Source organism: Cupressus sempervirens, chromosome 5, assembly GCF_028749045.1.
Source record: "Cupressus sempervirens isolate cs-2001-9-10 chromosome 5, ASM2874904v1, whole genome shotgun sequence".
NCBI lineage: Eukaryota > Viridiplantae > Streptophyta > Pinopsida > Cupressales > Cupressaceae > Cupressus > Cupressus sempervirens.
In genome coordinates, this window is record NC_143122.1 from 626,614,633 (window position 1) to 626,635,678 (window position 21,046).

The window sequence follows — 21,046 nt, forward strand, 5'->3', positions numbered from 1 at the left end:
ATTGCAAATATGTGCACAGCCCTTAAAAGCCTGCTAGCAAGAGAAGTGGAAAGCAAGGTTTGGAGTCCCAACTCACTGAAGTCGCATACATTGATGTGGACTCTAAAACCCACAGAGAGCAAGGGTTGCGGAGATACGAAGTGGAACAGAAAAAAAAAGTTTGTTTCAAATACAAAATGTATTAAATTAAAAATTGACATCTTGAAAGAGAAAATGCATGGTTTTAAAAACAGCATGTAGAAAACACATTTATACCCATGGTTTTTTTGTCAATAAAATGTGAGTTAAACTTGATCAACATGCCACATTTATGAGCTACCAGATCAGAAATAAATGATGGCCACAAAAGTCCCAGAAGAAAACTTTCAAGCATGAAATACAAAATTTGGGAGGAGTGCCAAAAAATCCCATCACAACTTAGCAATTTCCAATCAATAGCAATTATTTTATCAGCATGTCAACAAGTAAGAGTATCATAATCTATCTAATCATAATTTATTAATAGAACAGCAACCTTACGACTGACCACCCATAACCTTCTACTAAGAATCCAAGGCAAAATCTGAGATTTCTATGTAAAGAAAAATGTCCTCATCAATGTAAGTCCACTGCATTGCGATCTGAAATCCAGTTATAACTAAACAAGCAATCTGTAATACAATGACAAAATACCACAATATAACATGGTGGGTCAGGTTGTAATGCATAACATTTGCATCTGCAGTCCAAAAATGTGAGATATTTACCTGTGAAGCTTTATTTCAGAATTGAAAGTTACAAGAAATGCAAATTTGCAGTGAAAGGTCACTTCATTTTCATTCCCTTTCACGGCTGAAATAAATGACACCTGGCAAAGTAAGCCATTGGTTTACATCAAATTTGAATTTTATTCACATTCAAGTGCTCTTGCACCATAAGAATAAAGAATTCATAGAGCCTAAGAATAACATTTCAAATTGAAAATCACAAAAATAGAATAGGGGAATGTCCCCTCTTAGGCTCCATGAAAAAAATGAAAGTAAAATGAGCATTATTTTACAGTTTGGCCTGCTATATTAGTTGTTACATTCTACCCAAATAATAAGGATTTTTTCCAAATGAGAAGATGGAATTGTTGACCTCTATCTATTCTAAGTTGTCCATCTGGCAGGCAATCCCACTTAAGCCTGGAATAAGAAAAATGTTAACCCTTGCAAAGGCATTTCCGTAGAAGAATAACGCCTCTAGCAATTCTTAGCAGCAGTCAGGAATCAATTCAATTCTGTACACGGGACACTTAGGTAACATGCTGCTAATTCAATGTTGGGAAAAAATTGTATTTAGAATAAGGGGGCTATGGTTAGTCAGATCCCATATCAGGTAGAGGAGCCTTCAGAATGAAATAAAAGTTGCTAAAGGCCCTTCCACTTTTGATTCCTCTGAAGCTTGAACATCTCGTGTCTTCGCCACTTTTACACGATTTGTAAAAAATTCCTGATATGATACAAATGTCATGTTATCTGTTTGATCATGTCATGTGGCAGTCCCAACAGGAAGAGAAGGGCCTCTTATTTTTAGCCTAATTTTGAGGGAACCTTCTCTCCGCTGACTGGTAGGCACATCTGTAGCTTTACTTGGAGTACTTTGGCCTATGTCACTGCCACTCTTAACAGGATCGGTTGTCTTCTCCACAAAGTTTTCCAGCCTACAGAATTCAGCTTCTTGCAAGATTTTGTTTGAATGGATATAATCCTGCAAAAAAAAAAGTTTGTAACTGTCTGTTTTAACTTTTAACAGTATTGTATTAGCTTTGAGAAAGCTTCTGATAATGTACACCCAAACGTTGTATGTATACATGGACCTAGAGGCAACCCAAGATGCCCCCATTTAAAACAAATTGGTATTTTGAAATGGAACTTATTGCAGTGAGAACTATAATTATAATACATGTATAATGTATCAGAATTATAGTTACCATGATAATTAAAATTAAAAAGAATATTGGTGCAAACAGGAGGGAAATAAAAGTCCAGATGTCTGGATTTGCTTCAATGTTCTGTTCACATCAGATAATGAATAAATGACCAAAACTATATCATAGACATCAAATCAATGTTGAAACTTGAATGTACTAATTATTAGTTGCATATCATGAAAATGTCAACCTCAAATGTTACCCATGCATCCCCACCAACAAACTGAAAATACAAGTTGATGTCAGATATTAAAAGAGACTCGCCAAAAAAATTGTGTTACTATGATAAATGTATATTATACAATATAATAAAACATTAAAAAATTATGTCTAACACATAACAATGAAAATAAGATGTAACCTTAAAAATGCTCAAAATAATAATGCAAATTCCTACAAAACAAAAAATAACAACAATGCAAATTCACAATTATATTTATACCAGACCAGCCTTATCTTAGCATGGGATCAACAAGACAAAAGTGTCAATGCGTAAGTGTCTGGGTTAGGCCTGTGGTGAGATCACCAACTCGGGCATTTTAGAATTCAAAGGAGTATGGTGTAAAAATGAGCCCCGGCAGAAGAAATAGAATTAATAAATAAAATTTGTTTTGGTTAGTTAAGAACTTATAAATTTATAAACCTGATAATCATGAGCCATAATAACGTTGTATTATGTGCTTCAAATAAAAATCTATATTTAACCAAAAAAGATGATTTTCTGCTATACGGGACCTAAGAGGATGGAAAAAGTTGCAGGGATGCTTTCAATAGCACATTTCTCAAAAGGCATTAAGACAATAACTAACTATAGTAGATGTCACATAATAGCTATAATAGATTGAATATTTCAAGCAACAGAATCTGAAAGTATAGTGCATTTGTGCCAGTAAATTAATAAGTTAATAAACAACAGCTACAGAGATAATAAAAAGGCCCCTGAAATTTTCAAGAGACAAACAGCTAAAGCCCAGACATCATAGCATGTTTTGCAACCTACAGTCCACCTATCATTTACATAACCAGAAAAGGCTAAAATAGCTCTCCACAGGCATTTCTTCTAAAGATCCAACTAGTGGCAAGCATGTTTTCAAAAAGGGTATGGAGAACTGCTTGGTGGCACGTGTGATTACATAAAACATATCACAAATGTATAACATTGATATGGAAGACATTCACACAATATTTATTGAAAGTTTATGAATAGTTTATAGCTTTGTAAGGATGAGTTTGCAGTTGCGGACATATTACAGGAAAATCCACCAGGATGTTCACATCCTCAAAGCATTATGCATCACAGAGCAGGCCATGAAAATGGAATTGCCATTACTAACCTCATCTGAATGTTTCATAAATGTGAGAAATACTTACATTCTTTTCTTATATAATCTAACCAAGTATGTTATTGGTGATTCCACCGACTAAAAACTAACCTAAAACTTAATGCCTAACTCTCCGTGACCTTCAAAAATTAAGACCAATCTTCCTTGGTAGTTCCAACTTAGTTTTCATCAAAGTCACGATCGATGACTAGTGGTTCACAATAGTTCATTTCTATTGACAATAGACGGATCACTTCTTAGAAGCAGACATCATGAAAAAAATTATGAATCACTAGATTTTAACCACCCCCCACCCCTAAAATAACTTGCAGGTTTTAAAATAAATCAGACAAAATATTTTTACTGATTTTGTCCTGCATAATTGTGGTATAATCGCACTAAGGTTGTCCTAGTTGTGTGGTCACAACTTCTGATATATTTTTATCAATTTTTACTTCTGAGAGTACTGCATGATTAGGTAAATGATATGTTCTGAGTACTTCTATACATCTGTTTGATCCCAGAAAATTAAAGGTTTTCTGATTGATGCTGCCCATATAACATCACTGGTTCATGAATATTGTGGATAGAGGTGAAAACAGCCTCTGGAATGTGTGAATATGCACCTGCTAATTCAGGTCAGCAATCAAATACAGTTTCTCAAGCCCCTTCACCTACAAAATTAGCCTTCAACTATTCATGTAATCTATTAACCTAGTACCTAGGTCTCCAACATGCCCACCTCAGAGAGGGATTAAAGAACAAATTGGAATCTATAATTACTTTATGAATAATAATAGACTAGTTGCCTAAATGATAGGATGTTTTGGTCCATACAAATTACAAGGTGTCACTCTGAAAGAGAAGGCGGTTGCTTTTTAGAAGGTGCCCATGTAATGTTTGGATGTCGATGTGAAGAATATAAGATGCATAAATGGTGGGATGTTGATAGAGACAAATGAGTAATATTGTTCAACTGCCAATAGCATTGTTGTAGACTTAATATCTAAGGCAAGTACAGTATCAAATACAAAAACAGCAATTTTTTGGGATCTGTACTTAATCATTATATTCAAATAAAAATAAAACATGTATATTAACCAACTGAATATACCACCCCCTTCCCCTAGGATTCCATAAGGGAATGGGAATGATATGACTTGGCTACCATGCTCGCCCAAACCCAAATAGCCGCGCTAAAAGCATTTAGATTCAACAACCTACACAAACTGTAATATACAAAAGTTTTTAAATAATCAAACTTATGCAACCAACACATGGCTAGGCTTTGAAAAGAAATATATCCTTTTTTGTCACATTCCCTTGTTCCTTTCCTACATGCCACCCTCCAATCTTTTATCTCTCCTCATAAATCTTTCTCATATTCCTCTTCAGCCTCTCCCAAAACACCATCTACAATTTCATTCATCTTATCTTGAAAGAGATTATCATCCTCCTTGTCCCTAAAGATATCCCCCCCTCCTCCAAATCACTCTTTGATATTCTTTCCTCTTGGGTTAGCTTATTTTCATCATTTTTCCTTTCAAAGCTTTCCATGACTACTCCCACCTCCCTAGGTCAAATTTTGAATTTGCCTTTGCACTTCCTACTACACCTTTACCAACCATTTCTACGGAATTTTTTTCCCTTCCTTCCTTCACTATGGTTTTGGCCACATCTCCAAATTTTAAACATCTAAAGTGCCAAATTGACAAATACCCATAATTCAACTCCAAAATCCATATCAGTGCCAAGATCTCAACTGCATGCCTATTAGGTTTATTTAAACCCATTCTAACACAAATTATGGCATACATATTGATGAAGCGCAAGGCAGGAGAATCCCCAAAGGAGATGTCCTAGCCCCCAGCAATATAACCACGCAGCAGAAACACAACAACAAGAAGGAATAACACAAAATCTGATACCAAATCACAACTCTTTATTCATAAAATAACTGTTACCTGCAATGTGCCGGGCTGTAAGGCCTTCCCAGTTACGGCCAAATACAATAGCAATTACAATAACAATTCTGCAAGATCCCTCAAAATCCAATCCAAACCCAAGCTAGTCCAGATCCACACTCTGGTAGAATCCTCCAAGATCTCAACTTGCGCTAGCAAGCCACCAAGCAACCTCCTTGTTTCTAAACCGCAGCCACTAGCTCTTCTCACAAACTCGCAACTCCACCACAATCTTGCTGTAAACTGCCTCACATTCGGCACTCTGTCCATAGACTCAGGAAAACTCACTCCTCACTTCCTCCTTCTCTCCAAGCTTCTACTAAGAAGAGAGCACATCTTGAAGCTTTCACATCTTGAAGCCTTCACACCTTAAAGCCCTCACACCTTCCAGCTTTCACCCAAGAACTTCTACTTGAAGAGCTACACCTTAAGAGCTTCCACACCTTGAAGCTTGACCTTCCAAAGCTTGATTAGAAATGCTCATATGCCTTGCTTAAATAGGCACTTACCACCCAAGATGTTGCAACTACCTTTCAACAAACATTTAATTCCCACCCGAATACAACTAAGCGCCCAACAAATATTAAAAGCATGATTTATCTAGAACCTTCTAGAATTCCACCTACACACCTCGATAAATGGAATGACAACCATTACCATTTTCTTATTTTTTCTATTTATGCCACCTATGCACCTTGAAAATAGAAATTCCTCTTTTTGTCTCTTTTTCCTTTTTTTTTAAATTTTTTTCCTTCTATTTTCTTCACTTCCTCTCTCCTCCACCATTTTTTTTTTTTTTTTTAATTTAAATTTTCCCATGCAAGATGCTTCTGCATCACATATTGTGCCAACTGTCCAAGTTTCCAACATCTAAATACTAAATTAGCACACACTGATACTCCAATTGCAAAAACAATATCAATGACCCCATCAATGACCGAATCTCAATTGCATGCCTGTTAGGCTTTTAAATCTACTATAACAAATTATTGGCTTAGGTTGTCAATTACTTCGCAATGTCATTGAGTTGTAAACATACTTCTCTGTAGTCTTCTCAATCTGTTAGAATATTTCTTGTAACCAACGTTCTTTGGAAACCGTGTACATTTTAAGCCATGTTGGACTCTTCCCAAGAACAAACCCCACTAATCAAGCTCTCAAGCATAGCCTAAATATCCCATTAACTGTGATCCTTCAAAAATATATCCACATCCTCTTCTAACTATAAAGTTATCTACTACAAGCCCATGGTAAAAAGCTAATGCTAGAACAAGGGCAATTTAGGCGATTGACCAATCCAATTCTGAATTATTGACAGACAAACTCATATAGACTTGATTGTCAAAGGCATTCTTGTTGAATTTTTCACTATAAAATTTAGAAATTTGTTTGAGATTTCAGTGATTGAGAAATAAGAATCGATGGTTAAATTAACATTGAAAACTAAAAACTTTAACTTCATTCCCAACCTTGTCCCACTTGGACCATTACTTCTTTACTTGCTTCCTTAAGTACACATCCAATCTTGTGGCTATTGTTTGATTTTCATGAAGACAGAATCACTCTATTATCCTTCACTCCTCCCTTAATCAATTTCCTCTTTCAACTTATCTCCTCTACATGCTTTATCATCTAATGCATGCTGGTTGAAACACTTTACTCATTTCAATAAGAAATTTGCTTTTTTCACTCTCCCTTTAAAAAATTATAGTTAATTAAATTCTAATATAATAGATTATTTGATAGTATATTCTTTCTTGTTATATCTATTATTTATAATAATATTTCATACAATACTTTAGTAATTATAGATAAAGAAATGATAATATTTTAGCATATTTAATAATAAACCATTTATACAAAATAAGTTATTAATATTATAATACACCAACACAATATAGCCATATCCAACAGTATCCATATTAGTTAGGGGTTTGAAAATACATGTATCTGTGTTCGTGCAACTTTGCATAGAACGTATAATTAAAATGGAAACTAGTCTTTTTATCAATATGCAGTTCGACAAGTGCCTTTTTTGTGTTATTTATAGCAGATTTCATGTATTTCCATTTTTATTGTAATTTGACCATGTATTCGGGTGGTATTATCCGGATTATCCCAGCAGTCATACCCCCATACATGCCAAGCACAATCCCATTAAATGTGCAAACCCTACAGGTACAGACCAGATTTGTACCAGTAGATGCACTGCAAAGGAGTCCTGGTAAAGTTGCTCAAGAGGAAGGACATGCTTTATCATCTAATTCATGCTAGTTGAAACTCTTTACTCTTTTCAATAAGAATTTTGGTTTTTCACTCTCCCTTTAAAAAAAGATAATCAATTAAATTCTAATATAATAGATTATTAGATAATATATTTTTCTTGTAAGATTTATTATATTTAGTAGTACTTCATAAAATAATTTAATATTTATAAATAATGAAATGTTATTACTTTGGCTTAAAATAATAAAACATTTATACAAAAAATAAATTATTTAATAATATAATGCACCAACACACATGTGGCCATATCCAACAGTATTCATATTAGTTAGGAGTTTGAAAATACCTGTATCTGTGTTCATGCAACTTTGCTTAGAATGTATATTAGGATGGAAAACTAATCTTTTTATCAATATGCAGTTCATCAAGTGCCTTCTTTTGTGCTATTTATAGTAGATTTTGTATATTTCCATATTTACTCTAATTTGACCATGTATTCTGGTGGGTATTATCTGGATTATCCCAGCAGTCATACCCCATACATGCCAAGCACAATCCCACAAACCCTACACGTACAGACCAGATTTGTACCAGTACAGGTGCTGCAAAGTACGGTACCAGTACAGGTGCTGCAAAGTACGGTACCAGTACAGTTGCTAAAGAGGAAGGGTTGGGAGATTGAGAAAGACCAGAATCTTTAGCCAAGAAGCCTACTCAATTGTTGTTGTGGTCCATTTCTCATTGCCACGTGCATAGAACATATGGTGCTTGTAGTGACCCTTACCAACAGACCACTAAAAAACCCCAAATTTAATACACTGCTGAAAGTATATTGCTGAATTAAGAAATTGTTCTGCTTAAGTAACTGATGTAAAATAGTGCCAATGTATTCGTTCAATGATCACCAAAATGTTTTTACATATGATATGCAATTTTCAGCACTGAAGCATTACAACATGGCACATTACAGACAAACCCTAACTGTCTGAATCCAACTAAGAACTTGTTACAACTACAGACTGAAATGAAGAACCTGGATTGATCAAGTGCTGGAGGCTGAATGCTGAAGATGATATGATGAAAGTGCAACTCCAGTTGAAACTCCAAACCAACAAGTAAGCACAAGTGAAAGGACTGAAATATCCTTCCCACAGCTGCAATAATTCAGGTGATCTTTCACACCCTCAAAATTGCGTACCAATTGAGAGTTTTCGTTCTCAATGGCCAATTGTGACTAATTGCAGAAACCCTAGGCTTCACAATGCACATCAGCAAATATCAATAATAAATCTCCATGATAGGCAATGAGCCCTCAATGCCTATTTATTCTTTTTTTCTCGATAGGTCGGCCTCCTTTTTAATTTTTTCTCCGCTTCTTCCAGCAACCTCTAGAAGATTGTTTTATTTAACGACTTTATAAAATATATCACTTTATTAAGTTAATTAAATATAAAGTTATCTTGTAATTTTTTTTTTATTGATAACTTTGTAAATAATTAACTCCTCCAAAAGCAGGGACATTACAGTGTTTCCATCAATAATGTGATGTTCAGTATTCAGAAATCATGGTTGGAAAGAACACATTACATTATATGATTATCATGCTGTAGTAGAATGTTATACCAGTCATATATTATTACGAATTCATGTACAACTTTAAGTTTGATGAATATGCTTTGCAGGCTCATGTAATGCTTATAAGAATGAAAAATATATTATTATTGTATTAAAAATCAAAAAGAGCACCTGATTCTTAAAAGAATGAAATTCACAGAGACTAGTCCTTACCATTTCATGATCTAAAATTTTGTTCTCAGGGAAAGTTCTGCACTGTCTCTTTACCCTAAATGGTACACAATCAGAATCCTCATCACCTTTTTCCCCGATGCTATGTACAATATGAGATTCCTGCATTTTAATGATGAGAAATGTCAAAAAAAATAAAGTCCAGAAAAAATAAAGAAAAGCAAAAGGCAAAATTGTAAGCAAGCAATTTGAATAGTTAAAATACCAAACCAACCTCATTGGAAGATTCCTTGTCAGAACCAGAGGATGTTCCATTATTTTGGCTGCAGCACACTGAAGAAGAAAGAACATAATTTTGATTTTGCTCTGAAATGACACTAGAATATGGAACATAATCATTGTGTTCATCAAGCAAGACAGGCAGCTCTTTCAAAGATTCTTCCAACACCCCCTCCTCTTGTTCAAATTCCTGGGCTACTGCTTCCATTGCGGATATATCATCTCTCAAGTAGATGGTTGGTATGCAACCACATCCGCATTTTATTGCTGCAAATTAAAAAACACCAAGGCATGTAGAAAATCAAAAAAAGAGTCCAATATATAGTTTTTTCATGGTAAACAATTTGTCATTGAAAGCCATATTGTGTATACAGAGGATAACCACATAGAGAATGCATTTGTAGCTACCAGTCAAATTGCCACTTCATGAAATAAAATCTATTTTGATGTAAGCCAACAATTACGAGTACAAGTTATCTCAGCATCATCTTTGATATCCAAAGAAACATAAAGGATGAATTATCAAAACTAACAATGAAAGGAAAGCCATACCATGATTTAAACACACAGTGTGCATCTTGGATTGGCATATGCCAAATGCAACATAGCACCAGTGATTGCAGACACTGCATAATACATTTCTGTCATAACCCAGAGAGTAAAATATGTGTGCTTCTTGCTTCTTCAGTAACCAACAGGACTGATGCTGATGTCTCATAAGGCAAACAAATGCAATCTTCATCAAGTGCTGCACTCCTCCGGAACCTTTTCTATTGTTTGCGTAATGCATTGCCTCTTTACACAGTAGTTGCTCATGAGGAAGTATTTGTACTCTATTCAGATTTTCATATCGTTTACAGGCTGCTGCCCCAAATGGAAACCAATCAACTAATGCAAAATTTACTGCCTCACCACAATTAAAACCTACAACAATGTTTTAATATGTCAACAAGAAAACAAAAAACCAAACCAAACACTGCATATGCCTTACATGACCCCAGTTCACTTGAGTAATGCAATCAAAAAATTGAAGAAAATCAACCAGACACAGATAACAAAATGCACTCAACAATATAAATCTTTCCTGTGCCTTTACCATGACTAAAGCCTGCATGGTATGCCTGAGGAAACGTAATTACAAATTCCCCAGGCTCTTGTACAGCCTTATAAACCGGAACTCCATGGTCACATAATATTTTTGGTGGAAACATTGTTGTTTTTCCTATCAACAAACTGAAAGCTGCATCTTCTCCTTCTTGCATGGCCATTTCTGCGCCATACACATGTTCCACAACTACATTTTCAAAATCATTAGCTGCATGTCCGGGAACACCATACCATGTCTTGGATGCACCACAATGGTGATAGTTAATGCTGCCATGAAAAGAGAACAGTTAAATAAAGTAGTTTCCAAAAATAGTGTAATTTTAAATTCACAATAGTGCCTGTCATAATGTCAAATATGATGATCCTCAAAGAATAAAAACTAGTACAGATTTTAAATTAGACTTACCTGTATAAGTAGTGATCTTCAACATGCCATGCAAACATGCTAAAGAGCATTCCAATGTAAAGCATTGGATCACTCACCCCCTGCACCAATCAGAATGGAACTTCAGTTGGGTACAAATAACAGCAGTGGCAGCTGCTGCATATTTTGAACTGCTAAAAAACACGGCTCATATTCACTAGGACTAGACAAGCTACAGACAAAAGTATTACCGGAATTGGAGCTTCAAGTAGGCGCAGGATAGATTTTGGAAGTCTTGAAATATCCTGCATGCTCCCAAGAAAGGCAAGGTATCAGTAGAAGTTAGAGACTTGTGGCATATGCTCACACACATTATAAAATTTATAACCACATCACTTAGTCAAATATTAAAACTTAATAAAATTAACCTGTAAGTTCCACTTGCTGGTTCCTAGTGGATCATTTGCTGACCTCGAGAATGCACTCCCTTCAACATCACAGGCATACTCAACAAAATCTGTTTTCCCTGAAATTATCTCAAGCCAGAACTCTCGTTCAACAAATTTGGCAGGCAAGCTTGCCGAAGTAGAAAATTTATGAGCAAATAGCTTGTTTGCTATTTTCTCAAATTCACGAAAGGAGTATTTCCTGAAACAGAAAACTGCAGTATCAAAAATTGCATGATACATTACTACCATAATCTAAAACGTACATCTTATCTATTTCACAAAATATGTATAAATATATTGCTAATATTCCTACCTTCCACTCATATAGTACTTAATTTGTTCTTCAGTATCCCATCTTGCAACTTTAAATGGCTGCACTCTGGTGGTGAACTTGAATCCAGATTTCTCCTTCATCAGAACAACTCCAGCAGGCACTAATGTAGAAACTGGTGAAACAATCTTGCATATTCCTGTAGCGTGGCCAAGAGCAATTGCACAAAATAAAGCCTTCCCTATAATGCACTTATTATGAAATTAAATCAAAGAAATGAATAACCAGAGATGATCAACCTGCCAAAGATCAATGTGGAACTAGTTTTATATTATGAGTTACAAACTTTGCAAGAAGACCAGAAATGGCTAAGGTTCTGATATGAGAGTTGAAGATTCAAGCTTTTATAGAGCCATCTATAGTTGCAAGTTTCAAACAAACACATCATCTCCTGTGTCTGATGTTATTACTACATAAAGATAATTTAGAAAGAAGGTTTTAAACTTTGGAACAAAGACTTCAACGGTTGAGTCCCAACGCTACATAGTAAAGTATAAAGAAAACAGAAAATCCAAGATTTTCCACATACATGTTGGAGCTTACCAAATTTTGATGCTTTAGGGGCAATGCTCTGGAGATAAGACAATGGATCTTCAAACTCCTCCACTGTTGGATAAAAGGTTGGACAGACAGGAATATTATTGATCCAATCCATCCTGTTGGAACTCAGATTGTTAGCCTTGCATTTTAATTCTTTGAGACTATTTCCATCTTCCTTCCAATGTAAAACATCCTCTGCAACTCTATCCATACTGACCATATTCCACTTCCACAGCAATCACAAGACACAAAGAAAAAGCTCTGTTCTCATTTTTGCACTCACATTTCTTTATCCTTGCCTGTTCAATATCCAAATCATAAATGATGTAATATTAAAATCATTTCAAGGCTGATCATCATTACATAAGTTAACTAGCTTTAAATTATAGTGAAATCTTATATTCTTAAGTTATGTGTGTAATATTACAATATAAACTTACTTCAAACAAGGTCAACATCATTGAACATAATCAAGTTCAACAGACACATTTTTTTGTTCTGTCCAAATTTACCCTGTGAAAAAAAAAACATGTAAAAACACAAAAAGACATAAAACTCTGTTCATTAAAAGTTAGTTGTTTCAGCGGCTCAAAACTAATATACCATACCTTGAGTAAGTGCATAAGACTGAAATAAATTGACCTTCCAGTAGAAAAAAATGGATATGAATAAAGTTTCACACCACCATCAAGCCAGTTGCCTCTCTTTCATTAGATCTTGTGCCTCAGAATTTAGGCACTGCATCGGAAAAAAAAAAAAGTAGTAAACAAATAGTAAAAGCCAAGAGTATGAATGATTCTTGTAAAATGCAGCCTAAGATGTTCTAGCACAAAAATACTAGGGAAAAACTATGAAAGAGTTGTCACATCAAGCATTGAAATAGATAAACAAAAAACGTAGTCTTTGTTTAAAACCACTAACAAGAACCAAGAAACAAAGGAAAAATCAAACTGTTTTGAAAGGGCTTGGTAAGTTTACCATGGAGTAAGTCTGGCAAAATACATTATCAAGCAATCTTCAAATATAGCACTACGATACGCAACGGGCAAATAAAATTAAAGCTGTGCCCTAGGAAAGATGAGTGAAATTTAAAAAAGCAACAAATATCTTTCACTGTGGTATGGAAAAAAATTAAAATATAAAGCAACTGTTGCTGAAAGATAATAGAAATTGCCAAGTATATAAAAACCTAATGCAATGGAATCAAACTATTTTGAATATAATATAAACATTCTACAAGCGGAAGTGCTTGGCTTTCAACTGACTCAGGCACACATGCTTCTTAAACTGTTTTGGCCCTTTAGGCAATCATGAACTACAGTGTGTCACCATCACTGTCCCGGTTCATCTATTATGAATTGTGGATGAGTCCAAATTCATCAATTTGAGACAAGTCTAATACTATCCTAATGAATCATCAAACTCCTGCTAAAATAACTAATCATAATCAACAATTTGCTTTTTTAACATATAAATGTACAGTCTACTAATATTACATCATAGTTTAGTAAATGGGTTCAAATATTAATTTAAACCAATAGTTTATAATTTTATAGTTGATGCTGCAATAGGACTAAATATATATTACAATTAATATTATTTTTTGTTGGGTTCCTATTATTTTGAAGTACATGTCCTATTTTTATGAAAAAGTAACCAACTATAAAATTATAAACTATTGGTTTAAATTAATATTTGAACCCATTTACTAAACTATGATGTAATATATATATATATATAATCAAACTAATAATATCCAACAACATTCATTACATTGAAAAAACACAATAGGAGACTGTGGAAAAGGAAAAAGGCCATAGCTCCCAAAGATGAGCCACAGAACAGCTTGAATTCCATGATTACGCTGTCAAGCACTTGCACTCTTTGCTATAAGGTCTTGGCAAAGTAAAGGTATTTCAGGGTAACAATTCAGGAAAAAAAATATCCATGGCACAAGAAAAAACCTATTGCAAGCCAGAGCTTAATAATAGACCTCCCTGACATTACTAATCGATTGTTTGATTAGTAATGTCAGGGAACCCCCATCTAAGCAAATGCAAGAGAATATTAAGTATGATTCAGCATATTTTGTAAGTATAGAACTGCTAATAAGTACTGAACCAAATTCTGAGTAATAAACAAGGCCAAATGCATGAAGAAATTTTGATACATCCTTTAAAGTTTTGGTGATATAATTTTATATAGCTTTAAATATAATCATGTCAGATGATGTGGATATGGGTGGTGATTTCCTAGAACCCATCTCTTAAAAAGTTTCAAAAAATAGTTATTCAAAGCATCCTAAACAGTAGAGAAAAAAGGAAACAGAATTGCCCTCAAATGGTGCAATGGTACAAATCTCAAAGTCAATAATTACACTCCCAAGTTAGGATAACAAATGAAAACAAGCTGAAAGCAGGAAAAAACCTCAATCTGTCAAAAGCACAAGCAAAAGAAAAGCCATCATTCAAAATTGGTGATCCATTTTGCCAAGTCCAAGTCTGTAAGACCATAAGATTCAACCAGCCTTTCAAAAGAAAAAGAAAATTCTCATATGAAATAACTGATTTGTTTCACCAACTCCAAGTCCATGCAGGCGTGAGACTCAACCAACTGAAAAATGCAAAAGAAACGTCATTATTTGGAGTAGCATCTTTATTTTGCAGTTGGCAGGTTAGTCTTGGCGAGCCTGAAACAAGTCCAAATATGTGTGCTATGTGTATAACAAAAAGATGGGGTGCTTCTTACAAAGATGATCCAGATTCACAACCTAAACATCTGAAAAGGTTAAGCAGTCTCAAAATTCAAAATTAGCGTGGCTTGGTGAAGGAGTTGACTTTCGCGCATCCTTGATCCACAGATGGTATAACATAGCTGGTATCTCAGATTTACAAGAATTTTTGTGTCATAACAATAAACATAACAGCATAAAGGCAAGGATGTGTACCTCCTAAATAATTAAGAGAGCCTTGACCTTTAGAAAAGGCAATTATTTTCCTCTTTCCAAGGTGTAAGACATGAGGTGATGGCACTGGCATAAAATCGTGATCCAGGTTCAAATACTCTATATCTCATTGTACCCATGGAAATATCATGGGTTATGGATAAATCCAGTGATTACATTCATGCTGTGATATTTTAGTACAAAGCATATGTGTAAAATCTGTAACGTTGGGCTAATAAATTTCAGCTTGGTATATAGATTCCATGGCATCCCTCCAAGTCCTACCAATAAAATCACCCAACAGTTCACCATGGAAAAAAAACATTCATGCTCTCAACCAGTTTTCTTCAAGAACATACGACGGGAAATGAGAATTTTATTTTTCCTAGGCAAAGACGGCTAAAATCCTGGAAAGACCAACCCTCCCAAGGTTATAAAAAACCTATGTTCCACAGGAACGCATTTCCACCCTTGTTAGTAATTCACCTTCCCAAATCTTTCTGCTATTTTCCAATTCCTAAATTTCTCCTAAAATTTTCGGGGTCTAGTTCCTAGGCATCCTCATTCCCTATTATTAAATCTCCCCATTTCTTAAAAACGGACCAAGACAGATCATTCTCATGAAATCCAAGGAAATCTGTGCCTGAAAAAAAATAAAAGATAAATCACCATAAAATCCTAAAAGCTATTCTCAATGACCTGCTAAAATCTGCCACTCCCTACGACTCGCATCAACGCACCCCAAGGACTTCCTCGTACAAGACCCGTATTGCTCATCATATCCCAGAAACCCTATGTGGGCATGCCGACGGTTTTAGAAAATCCAAACCGCCCACAAGCAGAAATGGACGTTAATATAAGAACAAACATTAGGGTTTCATGAAACAATGCCAGCTCCCGGCAAAGAACTTGCTCCGACCAACCGGATCAAAGACGGCCAAACCCCTCTCCGCAAAATTTAAACAAGAGGAAAAGATAAATACATACACAAACTAAAATCGTGCTCCTGATTCTAAAGAATAACACATTGAAAGACAAATGCACAGAAATAAAAAATGGGCTGTGAAGATTACACGAAAAAACAAATTATAAAATTGCCGAAAAAAATATATCCCCTCTCTTACAGAAAGCGCCGGCACAGAAGTGCATATAAATGAACATACATTGTCTGCAGACAACCCATAGACGACATTACCGGACCCAAAAGACAGAAACCCAGAAAATTCACAACGAAAACAATCCAGAGCCATTAGGCAGCAATTTGACATTTTCTCAATCGATTAAAAAAAATTATTAAATCCAAATGAGTCGCTGAAAATTCTTACCTGTGGATTTCCGCCATGGATTTGTAGCTTCTGTAGCCGCGAAAACAGATGAGGCCATTTACTGTTGCGATTACCGTATTTTAGCTAAACATTATTAAAAGTAACGAAAAAAATTATAAAAAAAAAGCCCCCTAAATTAGCAACAGAAGAGAGAGAGAACAAGAGAGAGAAGGGAAAATTGTAATACAAGGGGCTGGTTATAAATGAAAAGGACAGAAGTGCAGTTGACCAGCTGTCTATCCCAATGACGATCTCCGCCGTCTTTTAGTACGGATAAACACTTTGTGACAAATCGGACCGTCAAATTGTGCCACGTAGGACGAGCCGAGGATGACATGTCCTATGGCGGGTGGGTGTTCGGTGTTCGTTAGGGGACAGTTGCTTATTCTGCATAAAATTTGCTTTTCCATTTTTCCCTTTTATTCAAGACACCGATTGTTAAGGAGGATGAGGTCAGGTGTTCGAAACCTGGGCCCTTCCTTCTGTTCTCAAATGAAATACGGGTGTTGTCTTTTGTAAGTTTTGAAGTAAATTCTTAGTTGAACATTAAAAGAAATAAATTACTACGGCCTTTCATAGTGGATCTATTTATTTTTATTTGGCATTTGTATTCAAAGGAGGTGCAATAGTATGCTAATAGACATATATATACATGACATATTTTTTTGTAGTAGGCATTGACAATAGATATGTAGTTATTTTTTTCCTAAGTGTTAAATGCATATCGAGAAGTATATATGGAAGGAACGACTACTTTGGTTTTGCATCTTCCACTTGATTCAAATTGTACTAAATACTTGTTACTCTGCATCTGTTTGTACCTCTCAAAGGAAAGTGTTGGTTGAATGTAGAGGCTACTTAGTGACTTGACTCTTGATGTGGTTGTAAATGTCAAACCTTGTCTCTCAACCTTCCCAATGTCGATTGGCATCTTTTATATTGTCAATCCTTAGCATTTGTGTATTATTATAGCCCACGATATTGTGACCCCCATTTGTCATCGGCTACCTAGCAACGTGGGAATTTTCAACGCAATTGTGGGGTCATTTTCATCCCATGGGTGCCCACAATAATTTTCAATTCTCACTAAGAGCCCATTCACAAGGCTTACTTTTGTCCATATGTTTGTTGTTAGCATTCTATGGTGACATTTACAAAGTAAGATCTACTTTTGAAATTGTTCTTCACTCAATTCATTCTCTATAATGCTCCTTGTACTTGTCGCAATGCTTAATACTACTAGACAATTCAACAATTTTAACATCTTTCTATTGTATGCCAAATCTGAATTATTTGTTTTCTATAAATATAAGCATGCAAAATCTTGATCTTAAGTAGAAAATAGGTCAAGTTCAATATCTATATATAAATATTACTTTTCTTTTAGAAATATAAATGTTCAATATCCAAATCTTATTTTTCTTTCATAAATATGAAGAAAAATGAAAGTTCAATCCATTTAAAAAAAGACAATTTGTGTTGATAATCTTAGTTTTTTACCTTAAGATATAAACATAACTAGAAATTTTCAAACATTCAATATCCAAAATTTGTTGTCCTCCAAGTCTTATTTTCTTCGACATAGAAAATTGAAAGTTCAATCTATCAAAAATTGGGCAAGTCTAAATCTTATTTTTCTTTTTACAAATATGAAATAAATCTCAAAGTAGTTCAATTATTGAATACTTAAATCTTGGTTTTTCAATAAATATAAATATTCAAAATCTGATATTTTTCCTTTCTCCACAGAAATTGAAAGTTCAATTACAAAATTAATTCAATCCATATTTTTTCCTGTAAATATGGACAAAAATTTAAGATTTTCAAATATCCAATGTCACTATATTGTTTGCTCTATTTAAAAAGAAATATTTAAAATTTGAGATAAAAAAAATTTGAAAACTTATTTGAAAATTCTTTCATCATTTATATCTTGACATTCTTTCATCCTTATAATGGATCATGAGTATGATCTCAAAAAATTAGGTCAACTCAAATGTTATTAGTCTACTATAAATATGTAGAAAAGTCAAAAGTTAAAAAGTCAATCAAGTAATCCTATTTTGTTTCAATAAATATAAATATTTATTAAACTTACAAGAATTCAATCTAAAAAAATAAGTCAACTCAAATCTTATTTTTCTACTATAAAAATACGAATAAAAATAAAAATTGAAAATTCAAAGTGTGAGAGTCAATTCACATCTTATTTTTGAGCTCTTCAAAAGTTACTTTGCTTTAATAAATATAAATATTTAAAATTGAAGCCTTATTTTTCTTTTCAAAGAATTTGAATGTTCAATTGTTAAAACCAGGTCAATCCAGATCTCATTTTCTTCTCTAAATATAAAACTGAAAAATTCTAAAATTCAATCTCGTTTTTGTCAATAATTTATAAATATTTAAAATCTTTCCCTTGTTTTAGTCCGTGAAAGGAAAATTCAACCTCGTTTACTTTCAACAATTATAAATATTTGAAAGAACAAAAATTCAGAAAATTCAATCTCGTTTTTCTCCAATAAACACAAACACTGTAAAATCACTGTTGTACTTTCGTATGCAAAGAAAATTGACAGCTCGATCTTACAATAAAAATTTCTGATAATTTTGTCTGCGCAGAGAAAAAACCAGAAAATTGAGCCTCATTTACCTTCAACAAACAAAACATTTTAAAAATCGCTGTTCTATTTTCGTCTGCAAATAAAATTGAAAGCTCGATCTAATAAAAAAATTTAAAATCTTGACGCTATTTTCGTCAATTTTCGTCACCGCAGGAAAAAAAACAGAAAATTCAACCTCGTTTACCTTCAGCAAACAAATCATTTTTAAAATCACTATTCCATTTTCGTCTGCGAAGAAGATTGAAAGCTCAACTAATGAAAAATTCGGCGAGTCAAACAGAAAAAACAATCGAAGAAAGAATACTTACCGTCAAATGAACAGAACGGAACTGCGATAAAAATCAAAAAAGGAGTTAAAAGAACAGGCGTCAGATTGAAAAGTCGGAGGTCGGTCATCATAATAATGGCGGTCATTATTGTGTTGACAGTGACTGCGTACGCTCCAGATGATCTGAGCCATTTCTGCCCTTTTTCTTTCCCTTTAATGATGATGTAATGTTAAAGCGAAAGCCCTTGGACGTCAAGAATTTATACTCTCAATCTAAGGTGGCAGTGGGGGTTTTTTTTAAATTTCTTATTTGACATGGTAAAACATTTCACCACATTCCCAAGTCAATTAAAGTTTAAACGTTTGCAAGAACTATTAAATATTATTTGTTTAATACTTGCGATGATGTGGGCTTGTCGTTATTAGATGTGTTTTAGGTAAGGAGAGTGTTTAGGTAAGCAACCGTTCGGTTCTTTTATAGGAAAAAGTGTTCCTACGTAGTCTTAGGTGTAAGCTGGTTAAGAGAATCAATACCATGGTGTGTGGACATGAAATTTTGACTTTACTTCTATTGTTTTTTATTTGGTTTGTTTTGACATTAGAATTAGTAATTTTGATTTTTAAGTTTAATCAAATTTGTTGTTTTATAAATGATGGGAAATATTAGTTTTGAAGTGTTTGTATATTATAATATTAATTGATTAGATGTGATAAGGTGGGTTCATATTGTATACTTTTATAAATTGGTTAGATATAACAAAATTTGTTCATATTAAATATGTGATATAAATTGATTAGATATAATAAGATGTGATATAAATTGATTATATCTTGTACAATGGGTTTGTATTTGATGTTTGATATGAATTGATTAGATATTGTAAGATGTGTCATATTAAATTAGGTTTTATAATGATGGGAAAATATTAGTTTTGAAGGGTTTGTATATTATGATATTAATTGATTAGATGTGCTAAGATATGTTCATATTGAATACTTGATATAAATTGGTTAGATATAGTAAGATGTGTTTATATTAAATATGTTATATAAATTGATTATATATAATATATAATAATACGTGTTCATGTAGAATGTGTGATATAAATTGTTTATATATTGTAAAATGGGTTTGTATTTTATGTGTGATATGAATTAATTAGATATTGTAAGATGTGTCATATTGAATAAGTGAAAAAGGTTGATTGGTTAAACAAAAAAGTAGATTGATGGTTTTTCTATTTTTTAGATAGATGGTATCTTTTAAAAGGTTTTGAAATGTTTAAATCTTTAAAGGTGTGACATAGGTTAGGTACTTCCACAATGACACCTATCTACATATATTTTTAAGATAGACTAATGTGTGTATTTGTGTCTATGCATGTGCTAGGAGATGCAATCTATATGCAAATAATAAAAAATTATAAGTGGAGGGATCAAGATATCCTTGTTGCCTCATCTTTTGAACATGATTGACAATTAGTAGTAGGAAAAAAGACAAAATGATTAAATATAGACAACAAAGCTTCCTACAACATATGCAAACTCTTTTGATAATAGGGAAACTGTAATGCCCCGCCCGGAGATCCTTGGAAACAAGGATTCA

The 21,046-nt window shown here is 33.7% G+C and overlaps 1 protein-coding gene across 4 annotated transcripts; it reads right to left on the reverse strand.

Moving 5' to 3' along the window:
- Positions 1-732: 732 nt before the first annotated feature.
- Positions 733-16,720, reverse strand: LOC149557459 (lysine-specific demethylase JMJ13-like). Of its 4 annotated transcripts, XM_089832115.1 has the most exons (14): positions 16,552-16,688; positions 12,891-13,020; positions 12,723-12,795; positions 12,500-12,581; positions 12,286-12,398; positions 11,725-11,881; positions 11,391-11,610; positions 11,214-11,267; positions 11,005-11,084; positions 10,588-10,865; positions 10,044-10,415; positions 9,487-9,758; positions 9,255-9,374; positions 733-1,731 (listed from the first exon to the last, which is right to left on the reverse strand). In XM_089832115.1, exons 5-14 carry the CDS (start codon positions 12,395-12,397, stop codon positions 1,513-1,515), a joined length of 1,884 nt encoding a protein of 627 aa, XP_089688241.1. In that variant the 5' UTR covers position 12,398; positions 12,500-12,581; positions 12,723-12,795; positions 12,891-13,020; positions 16,552-16,688; the 3' UTR covers positions 733-1,512. The 4 variants fall into 4 exon arrangements, with proteins under 4 accessions (XP_089688241.1, XP_089688239.1, XP_089688240.1 ...); XM_089832113.1 differs by having other exon boundaries at positions 12,286-12,581; positions 16,552-16,720; XM_089832114.1 differs by lacking the exon at positions 16,552-16,688 and having other exon boundaries at positions 10,044-10,352; positions 12,286-12,581; positions 12,891-13,023.
- Positions 16,721-21,046: the final 4,326 nt, after the last annotated feature.